This window comes from Cherax quadricarinatus, chromosome 56, assembly GCF_038502225.1.
Source record: "Cherax quadricarinatus isolate ZL_2023a chromosome 56, ASM3850222v1, whole genome shotgun sequence".
In the NCBI taxonomy this organism is placed as follows: Eukaryota; Metazoa; Arthropoda; class Malacostraca; order Decapoda; family Parastacidae; genus Cherax; species Cherax quadricarinatus.
This window is the reverse complement of record NC_091347.1, coordinates 25,923,086-25,939,381: the sequence shown is the minus strand read 5'-3', so window position 1 is coordinate 25,939,381 and position 16,296 is coordinate 25,923,086. Positions and strand designations below refer to the sequence as shown.

At 46.3% G+C, this 16,296-nt stretch overlaps 1 protein-coding gene across 3 annotated transcripts in view; it reads left to right on the top strand.

Moving 5' to 3' along the window:
- Positions 1–16,296, top strand: part of LOC128700698 (protein O-linked-mannose beta-1,2-N-acetylglucosaminyltransferase 1) — a 790,167-nt gene that overhangs the window by 724,061 nt on the left and 49,810 nt on the right. For all 3 annotated transcript variants that reach the window (XM_053794015.2, XM_053794017.2, XM_070097232.1), the window contains 3 exons: positions 9,011–9,264; positions 14,194–14,290; positions 16,054–16,190. In XM_053794015.2, the coding sequence (XP_053649990.1) occupies positions 9,079–9,264; positions 14,194–14,290; positions 16,054–16,190 (420 nt within the window). In that variant the 5' untranslated portion in view covers positions 9,011–9,078. The remainder of the gene's footprint in view (positions 1–9,010; positions 9,265–14,193; positions 14,291–16,053; positions 16,191–16,296) is intronic.

Here is a 16,296-nt window from a genome sequence, read left to right as displayed (position 1 = left end):
TCATCAGTGCTGGATTACCATAAAGGTAAAAAGAAGCTTTGTAGTCATTGCGGTTTTCCACTGTTTGGTAATGGATGTGAGGTAGTGTTTGTAAGGGGAGTTAAGGATGCTGGAGGCGTTCCCTCTCTGAATGGCCCCACTTTGGCGCTGTTAGAGGGAGACGAAAGTCCCTGGTTCCTTGTTTCAGCAAGCGGTGAATCAGCTGATTCAACTCTGCCCGAGGGCCAGATCAACCAGGCTGTGCGGGCCGCTAGCAGCAACAACCTGCTTGAAAACACATTCACCCTGACACTGAGGACAGACTGTTGATATAAGGTAAAGGTAGCTTTAAGATCTACCAACTTCCCTCATCTGCCCTAGGTCCAGTTTGCTTACCTCTTAATTCGTCAGGCACTTTTTTTTAGCCCTTACGGGTTAAACGCTTCTCCTTGAATATAATAAATCCACATTATATAGTGTATGAAAATGCTATCGGATGCCTATTATTATTATTATTATTATTATTATTATTATTATTAATTAGAAACGGGAGTCAAGTATGGTCCAGTGAAGAGGAGGGTACCTCCATTTCCTTGGACCACGAACCATTCATCAACTTCAAGGGGCCGTGTGCATTCTACTGTATGCACTTACCGAGTAGTGTTTGCGGGGGGTCGAGTCATGGCTTTTGGTCCCGCCTCTTGGGACCGGTGGTGTGTGTGTGTACGTATGTATGTGCAGCGAACCAAGAATGCAGGTCTGGGACCTCGAGAAAGATTTTTTAATTTTGGTCCCAAGACCGAGAGAGAGAGAGAGAATGTATGTATGTATGTATGTATGTACGTATGTATGTATGCATGTATGTATGACTTAGTGATCAGCAGGGAGGGTGTAACAAAGGCTGTGTATATATTTTGTATATATATGTATGTATGAGTGAGTTAGCAGTATGATGGATGTAGCAAAGGCTTAGTGTATAACATGTTGTGTGTGGTGTGTGTATGGTGTGTGTATGGTGTATGGTGTGTGTGTTGTGTATGGTGTGTGGTGTATGGTGTGTGTGTGTGATGTATGGTATGTGGTATATGGTGTGTGTGTGGTGTATGGTGTGTGGTGTGTGGTGTATGGTGTGTGTATGGTGTGTGGTGTATGGTGTGTGTGTGTGATGTATGGCGTGTGTGTTGTGTATGGTGTGTGTGTGGTGTATGATGTGTGTGTGGTGTATGGTGTGTGTGTGTGATGTATGGCGTGTGTGTGTGATGTATGGTATGTGGTATATGGTGTGTGTGTGGTGTATGGTGTGTGGTGTATGGTGTGTGTGTGATGTATGGCGTGTGTGTTGTGTATGGTGTGTGGTGTATGGTATATAGTGTGTGGTGTATGGTGTGTGTGTTGTGTATGGTGTGCGGTGTATGGTGTGTGTGTGTGTGTGATGTATGGCGTGTGTGTTGTGTATGGTGTGTGGTGTATGGTATATAGTGTGTGGTGTATGGTGTGTGTGTTGTGTATGGTGTGCGGTGTATGGTGTGTGTGTGTGTGATGTATGGCGTGTGTGTTGTGTATGGTGTGTGGTGTATGGTATATAGTGTGTGGTGTATGGTGTGTGTGTGTGTGTATCGTGTGTGTGTGATGTATGGCGTGTGTGTTGTGCATGGTGTGTGGTGTATGGTATATAGTGTGTGGTGTATGGTGTGTGTGTGTGTATGGTGTGTGTGTGTGTGATGTATGGTATGTGGTATATGGTGTGTGTGTGGTGTATGGTATGTGTGTGGTGTATGGTATGTGGTATAGTGTGTGTATGGTGTGTGGTGTATGGTGTGTGGTGTATGGTGTGTGTGTGTGTGGTGTGTGTATGGTGTGTGGTGTATGGTGTGTGTGATGTATGGTATATGGTGTGGTGTATGGTGTGTGTGTGGTGTATGGTATGTGGTATATGGTGTGTGGTGTATGGTGTATGTGGTGTATGGTGTATGTGGTGTATGGTGTGTGTGGTGTATGGTGTGGTGTATGGTGTGTGTGTGGTGTATGGTATGTGGTGTATGGTGTGTGTGTGGTGTATGGTGTGTGTGTGGTGTATGGTGTGTGTGTGGTGTATGGTGTGTGGTGTATGGTGTGTGTGGTGTATGGTGTGTGTGGTGTGTGTGTGTGGTATATGGTGTGTGGTGTATGGTGTGTGTGGTGTATGGTGTTTGTGGTGTATGGTATGTGGTATATGGTGTGTGATGTATGGTGTGTGTGGTGTATGGTGTTTGTGGTGTATGGTATGTGGTATATGGTGTGTGATGTATGGTGTGTGTGTGATGTATGGTGTGTGTGTGGTGTATGGTATGTGGTATATGGTGTGTGGTGTATGGTGTTGTGTATGGTGTTGTGTATGGTGTTTGTGGTGTATGGTATATGGTGTATGGTGTTTGTGGTGTATGGTATATGGTGTGTGGTGTTTGTGGTGTATGGTATATGGTGTGTGGTGTTTGTGGTGTATGGTATATGGTGTATGGTGTTTGTGGTGTATGGTATATGGTGTGTGGTGTTTGTGGTGTATGGTATATGGTGTGTGGTGTTTGTGGTGTATGGTATATGGTGTGTGGTGTTTGTGGTGTATGGTATATGGTGTGTGGTGTTTGTGGTGTATGGTATATGGTGTGTGGTGTTTGTGGTGTATGGTATATGGTGTGTGGTGTTTGTGGTGTATGGTATATGGTGTGTGGTGTTTGTGGTGTATGGTATATGGTGTGTGGTGTTTGTGGTGTATGGTATATGGTGTGTGGTGTTTGTGGTGTATGGTATATGGTGTATGGTGTTTGTGGTGTATGGTATATGGTGTGTGGTGTTTGTGGTGTATGGTATATGGTGTGTGGTGTTTGTGGTGTATGGTATATGGTGTGTGGTGTTTGTGGTGTATGGTATATGGTGTGTGGTGTTTGTGGTGTATGGTATATGGTGTGTGGTGTTTGTGGTGTGCGGCACCTTCATTAGGGGAGGAGGAGAGCTCAGGCTGTCTTTACCAGCTCTCCGAAGAGGTAGTAGGGGAAGGGAAGAGAGAGAGAGAGAGAGAGAGAGAGAGAAGGAAGGTTGAAAGGAGGGAGGGGAGGGCAGATTGGATAGCATGGGAGGGATATAAAATCAGAAGGGTGGGTGTAGCAGAGGAGAGTTTAATACCAACTGGTGGTGGTGGTGGTGGTGGTGGTGGTGGTGGTGGTGGTTGTAGTAGTAGTTGTTTTGTTGTTACTTCCTCGATATTCCCCCTCCACCCCCTGTGTAAGTCATTAATCCTCCTTCCCTCCACCCTCTCTCTTTCTTTCCTTCCTCTCCCTTACACCTTTCATTCCCTCTCTCTCCTCTTCCTTCTGTTCCTCTCTCCTCGTCCTTCTGTTCCTCTCTTCCCTTCTTTCTGTTCCTCTCTCCTCTTCCTTCTGTTCCTTCTCCTCTTCCTTCTGTTCCTCTCTCTTCCTTCTTCCCTTCCTTCCTCCCAGGCCACGTTGGTGTCCCGGGCAATGAAGGGACAGATGACAAGGCGAAGGCTGCTATATCTAGCTTGCTTCAATGTTTTCATAGATAACATCCACAGACAGTAGTGGATTTAAAGGCCCAGGGTTCCTGAGTGGAACATTTAGGGATGGCAGCCTTCTTTAGCCCCCCCCCCCCATCCCTTTCCCTCTGCTGTCAGCTACTGCACTAGTGCATCTTAAATTTTAACATTACAGCCAAACGTACGATTTACTGTATGTCTGCCGGCGGTGCCACCCTGTCATCTTGTAAATTAATTTTTCAAGAATAAATATTCGAGAGAATATGAGAACAACTTTTAAAAGCTACGCTTTGATTTCAGAATCAAGACAGCCTGTATAATCTGCCAATAAATATTTATGGTCCCTTGGTATGTATTTGATGATTTTCTCGTGTGTTTTCTCCTGTCCTTAAACCTGGCCCTAGGCCAGGTTTGTCTGGTTGTCTGCCTGGTCAATGAGGCTGTTGTCTCTAGCGGCCCTCTGGCCCACATATCCATTACAGCCTGGTTGATCTTGTACCTGGTGGAACTTAAAGACTTCTACATTTGTCCCAGCAGTGTTGCTGATATCTTCTGCTAAGGTGTTGCATCGTCTTGGACCACAGATGTTGATGTATTGCGTTCGTAGTGTTTGCTGAGTAAGGTGTTGTCTTATTTAGTGGCAGAAGTAATAGTGGAATTAGTAGTAGAAATAGTGGTGATACCACCACTACTGCTTCTACTACTACTACTACTACTAATACTACCACTACCAGCATTACCTCTACCACTTCCTTCTTCCTCTCTTTGTCGTGTCTCTGTCCCCATCGTGTTTATATACTGGCTTCCTTACTGTGTCAATGTGACTTTGTAAATGGTCCAAGTCGGACCGAAACGTCGTTATAAGCTCCTCTCTCTCCTTTGTGCGGGATATTTGTGTATTTATTTTTTTTGTCTGTTGTTTGTCTGTTTAGTTAGTGCCTGTTGTTACTGACTGTTGAGAGTGCCTGTTGTTAATGTCTGTTGAGAGTGCTTGTTGTTAGTGCCTCGGCGTAGCACCGGAGAAATGATTGGGGTTGCCGTTGTTAACTTTTATTCGGGTAATAACTTTAGTTACTTCAATTATAACTTGCTCTCACATACAGTCAGGAGATCGTAAAAAACTGACGTTCACCTGCCATTCATTACACGGCAGGGAGGGACCAATCACAGGCTTTGTCACGGCAGAGGGACCAGCCAGAGGCCCTGTCACGGCATGGAGGGACCAGAGGCCCTGTCATGTCAGGGAGGGACCAGCCAGAGGCCCTGTCACGGCAGGGAGGGGCCAGAGGACCTATCTTGCCATGGAGGGACCTATCAGAGGTTCTGTCATGGCAGGGAGGGACCAATTAGAGAACCCTGTCGGGGCAGGGTGGGACCAATCAGCATGTCCCGTCACGCCAGGGATGGGGGGGGGATACCAATCACGCTTGTTCCCCCACACATCCTGGACACCTGCGCCTCGCCCGGGCAACCATCCCCCCAAAAAAGAATCAACTTCGACGCTGGCTAAATCTCTCTCCCTCGGTTACCGTGTCTCTCTTTTCTGATCGATTTTTGCTGGTAATGGAAACGACAGGTTTCCATTAATGGGTATGAATGCTGTGTGGACGGTTGTTAGGTATATTGACCTGTGGGTTATTCTGCAGATAGGATTCACACCTTCCTTCCCCCTGCTCCTCCCTCCTTCTCCAGGTCCCCCTTCTCCTGCACTCCCTCCCCAGCTTCACGATCAGGCTGGTCGTCACTAGACGAGCGACGTTTGTTAAGGCAACATATAAATGTATTTCATGAACAGACTGAGTATATAGAGGTGGTAGTAGTACTAGTTGTACTAATAGTTTTAGTAGTACTAGTTATATAGTACTAGTTATAGTAGTAATACCCTCGTAATGTAATGTTTTAAAAAAGTCAAGAGACCACCGCATCGATGAATCCGCATTGTATACATACTGATATACGTCTGTATTCTTAGATATACAATGTAGTCCAGATTTAGTACCCCCTCCCTGTTTTTGTCTCGCAAATATCCCCCCCCCGCTCTGTTATCATAGAGGTATCTTGGTAAAAAAAAAAATAGTGTCCTAGGTATGGGGGCACGCCATCCTGAGAGACGGTAATTCCCGAGGTAGCAGTAACTGCAGCTCTGCTGGAAGGACACCTTTGAAGCTGCCCTGACTGACGAACCCTTGCTGGAATACTTGACGATATCCTCATTGGTAATAACCGTAGAATTACCCACAGATTGTTGGATAAATGGACACAGATGCAACTAATGTGACATTTTATTGTGGCAACGTTTCGCTCTCCAGGAGCTTTATCAAGCCGTTACAAATAATAGTGACACAGAGAGGTATAGAGTGAGATTTTTTTACACCTTCCTTTATAGATTGTTAATTTAATCTAAATAAAATCTCTCTCTCTCTCTCTCTCTCTCTCTCTCTCTCTCTCGTGGTTTAAGTATGCTACCTCGAAGCTTTGAGAATTTGATAAAATTATCATTATTAAATTTACACGTAGAAAAATATATATATGTGGCTGAAATTGCGTAGGTTGTCATGGCAACCAGCTTGGAAATAATATATGGGGCAGCAGGCAACCATTTTGGTCTGGATTTTAGTATGGTTTAAAAAAAGGCGTAAATCCCACGTGTTAATCCCAGCGTCACGTGTTAATTCCAGCGTCACGTGTTAATTTCAGTGTCACGTGTTAATCCCAGCGTCACGTTTTAATCCCAGCCTGGTCTGGGCCTGGGCCTCCGGGTGGATGATTTGACCATCCAGACTGTTGGCGTTAGTCACTCCAAGAACAAGGTACGCATCACAGCCCGACTAATATGGGAGATGGGGTAGTGTGGGAGATAGGGGAAGTGTGGGAGAGAGGAGGGGTAGTGTGAGAGAGTAGGGTGGGTAGTGTGGGAGAGAGCGGGTGGTAGTGTAGGACCGAGAGGGTGGTAATGTGGGAGAGAGGGGGTGGTAGTGTGCGAAAGAGGAGGGGTAGTGTGGGAGAGAGGAGGGGTAGTGTTGGAAACAGGAGGGGTAGTGTGGGAGAGAGGAGGGGTAGTGTTGGAAACAGGAGGGGTAGTGTGGGAGAGAAGAGGGGTAATGTGGGAGATAGGAGGGGTAGTGTGGGAGAGAGGAGGGGTAGGGTGGGTAGCGCGGGAGAGCACCATGGGTAGCGTGGGAGAGCAGGGTAGGTAGTGTGGGAGAGCAGGGTGGATAGTGTGGGAAAGAGGGGGTGGTAGTGTAGGGGGGTTGCTATATAAATCAACACAATATCAGTTGTTTTGGTCATCCCACACTCTGTAAATCAATTTTAATGTGCAATAAATATACGTTATCGAAGCTTGGATGTTTGGGAGGACTCCCACTGCCGCCACCGAGCCATAAGTACCTTGAGGAATTATAAGAAGATACCATCCTGTTGTTTATGTCGTCGAAGTGAGCTTAGGCCATGCTAGAGTCAACAATGATGGTGCTAGGTCATGCTGGGTCAACGAGGATAGTACTAGATCATGCTTGGGTCAGTGATAGTAATGCTAGGTCATGCTAGAGTCAACAATGATGGTGCTAGGTCATGCTGGGTCAACGAGGATAGTACTAGATCATGCTTGGGTCAGTGATAGTAATGCTAGGTCATGCTAGAGTCAACAGAGATGATGCTAGGTCATGCTAGAGTCAACAATGATGGTGCTAGGTCATGCTGGGTCAACGAGGATAGTACTAGATCATGCTTGGGTCAGTGATAGTAATGCTAGGTCATGCTAGAGTCAACAGAGATGATGCTAGGTCATGCTAGAGTCAACAATGATGGTGCTAGGTCATGCTGGGTCAACGAGGATAGTACTAGATCATGCTTGGGTCAGTGATAGTAATGCTAGGTCATGCTAGAGTCAATAGAGATGATGCTAGGTCATGCTAGAGTCAACAATGATGGTGCTAGGTCATGCTGGGTCAACGAGGATAGTACTAGATCATGCTTGGGTCAGTGATAGTAATGCTAGGTCATGCTAGAGTCAATAGAGATGATGCTAGGTCATGCTAGAGTCAACAATGATGGTGCTAGGTCATGCTGGGTCAACGAGGATAGTACTAGATCATGCTTGGGTCACTGATAGTAATGCTAGGTCATGCTAGAGTCAATAGAGATGATGCTAGGTCATGCTAGAGTCAACAATGATGGTGCTAGGTCATGCTGGGTCAACGAGGATAGTACTAGATCATGCTTGGGTCAGTGATAGTAATGCTAGGTCATGCTAGAGTCAACAGTGATGGTGCTAGGTCATGCTGGGTCAACGAGGATAGTACTAGATCATGCTTGGGTCAGTGATAGTAATGCTAGGTCATGCTAGAGTCAATAGAGATGATGCTAGGTCATGCTAGGGGTCAGTGAGAGTCATGCTAGGGTCAAAGAGAATGGTACTAGGTCATGCTACAGTCAACAGAGATGATGCTAGGTCATGCTAGGGGTCAGTGAGAGTCATGCTAGGGTCAAAGAGAATGGTACTAGGTCATACTAAGGTGAGGCTAGGTCAGCAGTATCAGGGTGGAACATGCTAGCCTCTCGCTATCCTGCCTCTTGTTCACTAATAAAGTATTGGCCTTTACATTGTTGCCAAGCAGTTAATTTAAATGAAATGACCAGCAAGCCAACGTTGATGGTGGTAGTGGTGGTAGTAGCGGTGGTTGTGGTGGTAGTAGTAGCGGTGGTTGTGGTGGTGGTGGTAGTAGTAGCGGTGGTTGTGGTGGTGGTGGTTGTGGTGGTAGTAGTAGCGGTGGTTGTGATGGTGGTGGTAGTAGTAGCGGTGGTTGTGGTGGTAGTAGTAGCGGTGGTTGTGGTGGTGGTAGTGGTGATAGTAGTAGCGGTGGTTGTGGTGGTGCTGGTAGTGGTGGTAGTAGTAGCGGCGGTTGTGGTGGTGCTGGTAGTGGTTATTGTACTCGCCCCTGACTTAATTTTAAGAATCACTAAACTAGCTCGTGACGTAGTTTTAAAGGGTCACAAATTAACCCCTGACGAAGTTAAGAGGTCTAGAGTGCTCACCCTGACGACATGGTTGCGAGTGCCACTGTATCTTAAACATTCTGTAGAGGTAGGTAGAATGTTTGTCAGGAAACCGGTCAGGTGTTTCCTGACGCGAGTCTGAGGCATATGATGACCCGCAGCTGGAGCTTTTGGTCATCTGACCAAGGCCTTACGCTGGCTTATCCCTCCACCCCTTTAAAAATCATGGTTATGATTATAACCATAAGGAGTATTGTATCAAATTGACACATTCTATAGACCTGTAACTTTCTATAAGCCTGTATTGTTTTAATAATATAAGACGTTTTATTGGTCCGAAATTTTGGAAAGGTGGTCATTTCATAGGCACACTATATATGCTTCTGATCATGGTGTAGTAACCCCACATGTTCCTCCTCCCACAGGTGGGTGTAGTGTGTGAGGGAGTGTGATAATATACATCTGACCATGGTGTAGTAACCCCACATGTTCCTCTTCACACAGATGGGCGTGGAGTGTGAGCGTGCGTGACCCCCCACATCAGTGAGGAGGCTGGCGGAGGTGTGAGTGGGATGGACTCCTGGCGACCCAACCCAAGGGCACCACCCTTCGTGCCCCGCAGGGCACAGGAGGGTCGTCGGGTGGGTCCCAATAGCAGGAACAGCACTGCTAGCAACAGCAGCGTCTCCGGCAGTGTGTACCACAGACATCTGCCGCTCCTACTGCCGCGGGGCAGACGTCTGGCCAAGTTACTGCAGGTACGTACACTTCCTCACGAATCATAACAAATGTACCTTCGTAAGATCAATTGTTTTTGGAATGCGCTTTTATTTTAGTCGCCCGGGCCCCGGTGGTCACGATTCTTATATATTTTATGTGAGGAATTAAACGCTAGTGTGCGCGTCACTAAGCTCGTGGGTCGAGTCGAGACTCGATCCACCGTCCGTCAAGTGTGAGGGCAATCACGCTACCTAGTTGCACGAGCCTAGATAATACCCGGAGTCATCAACAGGACTTATACAAACAACAGTTGTACCGGAGCACAGCTTTATTAAGACGCCAGCTTCACTCAAGGACTTGATAAAGCTCTCCTCCAGCGTAACGTGGTAATAACGCCCGTTGGTCTGCTCTGAGTGCCTTCGTATTAGATCATGTCTTCGTATTAGATCATGTCTTATTGTTAGATCATGTCTTCGTATTAGATCATGTCTTCGTATTAGATCATGTCTTCGTATTAGATCATGTCTTCGTATTAGATCATGTCTTCGTATTAGATCATGTCTTATTGTTAGATCATGTCTTCGTATTAGATCATGTCTTCGTATTAGATCATGTCTTCGTATTAGATCATGTCTTATTGTTAGATCATGTCTTCGTATTAGATCATGTCTTCGTATTAGATCATGTCTTCGTATTAGATCATGTCTTCGTATTAGATCATGTCTTCGTATTAGATCATGTCTTATTGTTAGATCATGTCTTCGTATTAGATCATGTCTTCGTATTAGATCATGTCTTCGTATTAGATCATGTCTTCGTATTAGCTCATGTCTTGCTTGAAAAGCAAATAACAAGAAGTTCCGCAATACTTGTTTGGCAAACATGAGATGTCTGTTAAGAAACATTGTTTTGTGCGCGGATGACAAGTGGGATGGTTGTAACGAGGCCAGGGAACAGCAGCAGCAACAGCAGCAGCAACAGCGAGCAGTAGTACTCTGGAAAACAGCAGGACTTCTAATGTCTGAGCAGTAACCTTCGGGAAAAAGACACTAATACACAGTTCAGAACATTTATTAGAGGAAACGTTTCGCCACTCGTGGCGAAACGTTTCCTTTAATAAATGCCCTGACCTGTACATCAGTGCCTTTTTCCACATCTTGTCGGTATCAGCATACCATTTTTCAGTAACCTTCAGGACTCCACACAACTCAGCAAGGAACACCAGGACTCCTTTAGGACTCTGCAGGAGTCAGTCTGGTTCAGCAGGAGCAAGTGGGAGAGTGGGATAGCCTAGAGAAATGTGTCTGTGGGCCGTGAGGGAAGTAAGAATATTAATGTTGGTCTCCATGATGGATATGACAAGAGGCCAACACAACTCGCGTCACACCGATGTGTTTCTCTTTCTTGCTGGTGACATGGGTGAGAGAGAGAGAGAGAGAGAGGTAAAGATAGAGGGAGAGAGAGAGAGGGAGAGGTAAAGATAGAGGGAGAGAGAGAGGGGGAAAGAAAGAGGGAAGGAGAGAAAGAATGGTCTAACTACATAGAATGGCAGAATACTTTATAGCTAGGTAGGTATTAGGTTTGTCAGGAAACAGGGCAAGTGTTCCCTGACGCGGGTCTTAGTCATATGATGACCCCACAGCTGGAGCTTTTGGTCATTTGACCGAGGCCTTCCACTGGCTTACCGATCCACCCCTTTAAATAGTATAGTTATATCTATAAAAGAGGTCAGTGCTAACTCTAATTCGATTTAAGCCAGACTACTCACCCTAGCAATCCCCCTCACCGTTCAAAACATTGCACCTGTACCCCGGCATCCTGTGCACTGTACTGGGTGTACTGGTATACTCTGTCGTCCTGTACACTGTACTGGGTGTACTGGTATACTCTGTCGTCCTGTGCACTGTACTGGGTGTACTGGTATACTCTGTCGTCCTGTGCACTGTACTGGGTGTACTGGTATACTCTGTCATCCTGTACACTGTACTGGGTGTACTGGTATACTCTGTCGTCCTGTGCACTGTACTGGGTGTACTGGTATACTGTCGTCCTGTGCACTGTACTGGGCGTACTGGTATACTCTGTCATCCTGTGCACTGTACTGGGTGTACTGGTATACTCTGTCGTCCTGTACACTGTACTGGGTGTACTGGTATACTCTGTCATCCTGTGCACTGTACTGGGTGTACTGGTATACTGTCGTCCTGTACACTGTACTGGGTGTATTGGTATACTGTCATCCTGTGCACTGTACTGGGTGTACTGGTATACTCTGTCGTCCTGTGCACTGTACTGGGTGTACTGGTATACTCTGTCATCCTGTACACTGTACTGGGTGTACTGGTATACTCTGTCGTCCTGTGCACTGTACTGGGTGTACTGGTATACTGTCGTCCTGTGCACTGTACTGGGCGTACTGGTATACTCTGTCATCCTGTGCACTGTACTTGGTGTACTGGTATACTGTCATCCTGTGCACTGTACTGGGTGTACTGGTATACTCTGTCATCCTGTACACTGTACTGGGTGTACTGGTATACTGTCATCCTGTGCACTGTACTGGGTGTACTGGTATACTCTGTCGTCCTGTGCACTGTACTGGGTGTACTGGTATACTCTGTCATCCTGTACACTGTACTGGGTGTACTGGTATACTCTGTCATCCTGTGCACTGTACTGGTGTACTGGTATACTCTGTCGTCCTGTGCACTGTACTGGGTGTACTGGTATACTCTGTCATCCTGTACACTGTACTGGGTGTACTGGTATACTGTCATCCTGTGCACTGTACTGGGTGTACTGGTATACTCTGTCATCCTGTACACTGTACTGGGTGTACTGGTATACTCTGTCGTCCTGTGCACTGTACTGGGTGTACTGGTATACTCTGTCATCCTGTGCACTGTACTGGGTGTACTGGTATACTCTGTCGTCCTGTGCACTGTACTGGGTGTACTGGTATACTCTGTCATCCTGTACACTGTACTGGGTGTACTGGTATACTCTGTCGTCCTGTGCACTGTACTGGGTGTACTGGTATACTCTGTCATCCTGTGCACTGTACTGGGTGTACTGGTATACTCTGTCGTCCTGTGCACTGTACTGGGTGTACTGGTATACTCTGTCGTCCTGTACACTGTACTGGGTGTACTGGTATACTGTCGTCCTGTGCACTGTACTGGGTGTACTGGTATACTCTGTCGTCCTGTGCACTGTACTGGGTGTACTGGTATACTCTGTCATCCTGTACGCTGTACTGGGTGTACTGGTATACTCTGTCATCCTGTGCACTGTACTGGGTGTACTGGTATACTCTGTCGTCCTGTGCACTGTACTGGGTGTACTGGTATACTCTGTCGTCCTGTACACTGTACTGGGTGTACTGGTATACTGTCGTCCTGTGCACTGTACTGGGTGTACTGGTATACTCTGTCGTCCTGTGCACTGTACTGGGTGTACTGGTATACTCTGTCATCCTGTACGCTGTACTGGGTGTACTGGTATACTCTGTCATCCTGTGCACTGTACTGGGTGTACTGGTATACTCTGTCGTCCTGTGCACTGTACTGGGTGTACTGGTATACTCTGTCATCCTGTACACTGTACTGGGTGTACTGGTATACTCTCATCCTGTGCACTGTACTGGGTGTACTGGTATACTCTGTCGTCCTGTACACTGTACTGGGTGTACTGGTATACTGTCATCCTGTGCACTGTACTGGGTGTACTGGTATACTCTGTCATCCTGTGCACTGTACTGGGTGTACTGGTATACTCTGTCGTCCTGTGCACTGTACTGGGTGTACTGGTATACTCTGTCATCCTGTACACTGTATTGGGTGTACTGGTATACTCTGTCATCCTGTACACTGTACTGGGTGTACTGGTATACTGTCGTCCTGTACACTGTACTGGGTGTACTGGTATACTGTCGTCCTGTACACTGTACTGGGTGTACTGGTATACTGTCGTCCTGTACACTGTACTGGGTGTACTGGTATACTGTCGTCCTGTACACTGTACTGGGTGTACTGGTATACTGTCGTCCTGTACACTGTACTGGGTGTACTGGTATACTGTCGTCCTGTACACTGTACTGGGTGTACTTCATCTCTGCTGGAAATGATAGTTCAGACGTGAAATATTAGGAGTACTATATAATAATAATAATATATATACATGTATAGAAGTTAGGTTATAACTAATACAAGATTTAGACGGTCCTAGAGGGACCGACACGTCGAACTGTTTCTCTCTCCTGATTGTTATAGGTCGTGTTGTGAATTGGATAGATGAGGCAAGGCTAGCTATGGTGAGTGTTGGTGTCTGTGTGTCAGAGTGAGGTTAGTGTGTCTGGATGGATATATGAGGCGAGGATGGTTGTTTGGATGGATATATGAGGCGAGGCTAGTTGTTTGGATGGATAGATGAGGCAAGGCTAGTTGTTTGGATGGTGGTGTTGTGTTTCAGGGAGGACTGATGCTGGTGTTGTGTTTCAGGGAGGACTGATGCTGGTGTTGTGTTTCAGGGAGGACTGATGCTGGTGTTGTTGTGTTTCAGGGGGAACTGATGCTGGTGGTGTTGTGTTTCAGGGAGGACTGATGCTGGTGTTATGTTTCAGGGAAGACTGTTGCTGGTGTTGTTGTGTTTCAGGGAGGACTGATGCTGGTGTTGTGTTTCAGGGAGGACTGATGCTGGTGTTGTTGTGTTTCAGGGAGGACTGATGCTGGTGTTGTTGTGTTTCAGGGGGAACTGATGCTGGTGGTGTTGTGTTTCAGGGAGGACTGATGCTGGTGTTGTTGTGTTTCAGGGAGGACTGATGCTGGTGTTGTTGTGTTTCAGGGGGAACTGATGCTGGTGGTGTTGTGTTTCAGGGAGGACTGATGCTGGTGTTATGTTTCAGGGAGGACTGTTGCTGGTGTTGTTTTGTTTCAGGGGGAACTAAAGCTGGTGTTGGTGTGTTTCAGGGAGGACTGATGCTGGTGTTGGTGGCTACGATCACCATCAACGTGTCCTTCATCGTGGACAAGACACGACAACTACGCACGCCCCTCGCCACCACAGGTGAGTACCGCAGCCAGGGCGTACACAGCATATACGCCAAACATCTGTAGTCGTAACACATCAACTAACACTGTAGTGTGTACTTGTATGTATCATGGTACAGCACATTCACTATATCTTGCTCCTAGCCCGAATTTAGCAAACATTAATGTTTTTAATTAGCCTTTTTGAGATTTAGTGAGTCTCTGTCTCTCCCTGCGTCGGGAACAAATAACGAAAAAAATATATACAAAATCTCATTCATGATCGAAACGAGGACAAAGTATGTACATCACACAAACATTAATTGCACATTACAAACACATTCAACATACACATTACAAACACACCCAACATATACATTACAAACACACCCAACATATACATTACAAACACACCCAACATACACATTGCAAACACACCCAACATACACATTACAAACACACCCAACATACGCATTACAAACACACCCAACATACACATTACAAACACACCCAACATACACATTACAAACACAATGTGGTAGTCCTCCATGGTGGTCAGGATAAGTTCTTTCTACCTTTCCTCACAGTCTGGGTCAGTTCCGGTGCTATCCTGGCCTGGCTGCACACCTTCCAACTTTTTTTTTTTTTGAGATCTTAGAGGTGTTTTATCTTTTGTGGGTTCCATGTTCACTGATAGGCCAAATGTGTGTGTGTGTGTACTCGTCTATTTGTGGTTGCAGGGGTCGATTCATAGTTCCTGGCCCGTGTGTGTGTGTGTGTGTGTGTGTGTGTGTGTGTGTGTTTGTATTTTGCATTTAGTTACTGTGTTTATTGTGTTACAGGTAGTTACTGTGTGTTACAGGCAGTTACTGTGTTACAGGCAGTTACTGTATGTTACAGGTACTGTGTTACAGGTAGTTACTGTGTGTTACAGGCAGTTACTGTGTGTTACAGGCAGTTACTGTATGTTACAGGTACTGTGTTACAGGTAGTTACTGTGTGTTACAGGCAGTTACTGTGTTACAGGCAGTTACTGTGTGTTACAGGTAGTTACTGTGTGTTACAGGAAGTTACTGTGTGTTACAGGCAGTTACTGTGTTGCAGGTAGTTACTGTGTGTTACAGGCAGTTACTGTGTGTTACAGGTAGTTACTGTGTGTTACAGGTAGTTATTGTGTGTTACAGGAAGTTACTGTGTGTTACAGGAAGTTACTGTGTGTTGCAGGTAGTTACTGTGTGTTACAGGCAGTTACCGTGTGTGTTAGTTACCGTGTGTGTTACAGGCAGTTACTGTGTGTTACAGGTAGTTACCGTGTGTTACAGGCAGTTACTGTGTGTTACAGGTAGTTACTGTGTGTTACAGGCAGTTGCCGTGTGTGTTAGTTACCGTGTGTGTTACAGGCAGTTACTGTGTGTTACAGGTAGTTACTGTGTGTTACAGGTAGTTACTGTGTGTTACAGGCAGTTACCGTGTGTGTTAGTTACCGTGTGTGTTACAGGCAGTTACTGTGTGTTACAGGTAGTTACTGTGTGTTACAGGCAGTTACCGTGTGTGTTAGTTACCGTGTGTGTTACAGGCAGTTACTGTGTGTTACAGGTAGTTACCGTGTGTTACAGGAAGTTACTGTGTGTTACAGGTAGTTACTGTGTGTTACAGGTAGTTACAGTGTGTTACACGTAGTTACTGTGTGTTACACGTAGTTACTGTGTGTTACAGGCAGTTACCGTGTGTTACAGGCAGTTACCGTGTGTGTTACAGTTAGTTACCGTGTGTGTTACATGTAGTTACTGTGTGCTACAGGTAGTGAGAGTGACGGAGGCAGTGCTGGCGTGGGCAGGAGGAACAACCTACGTCTTCAGGAGTCGCCTCCCAAGACACTTACTGTCGATGTTGTCTCCAGTCAGAACCGCGTCGCTGTCACCGTGGACGGTGCCACGGTGAGTTGTGTGTTGTGGTACCAGGAGCTGGAGTATAACGGTGCCACGGTGAGTTGTGTGTTGTGGTACTAGGAGCTGGAGTATAACGGTGCCACGGTGAGTTGTG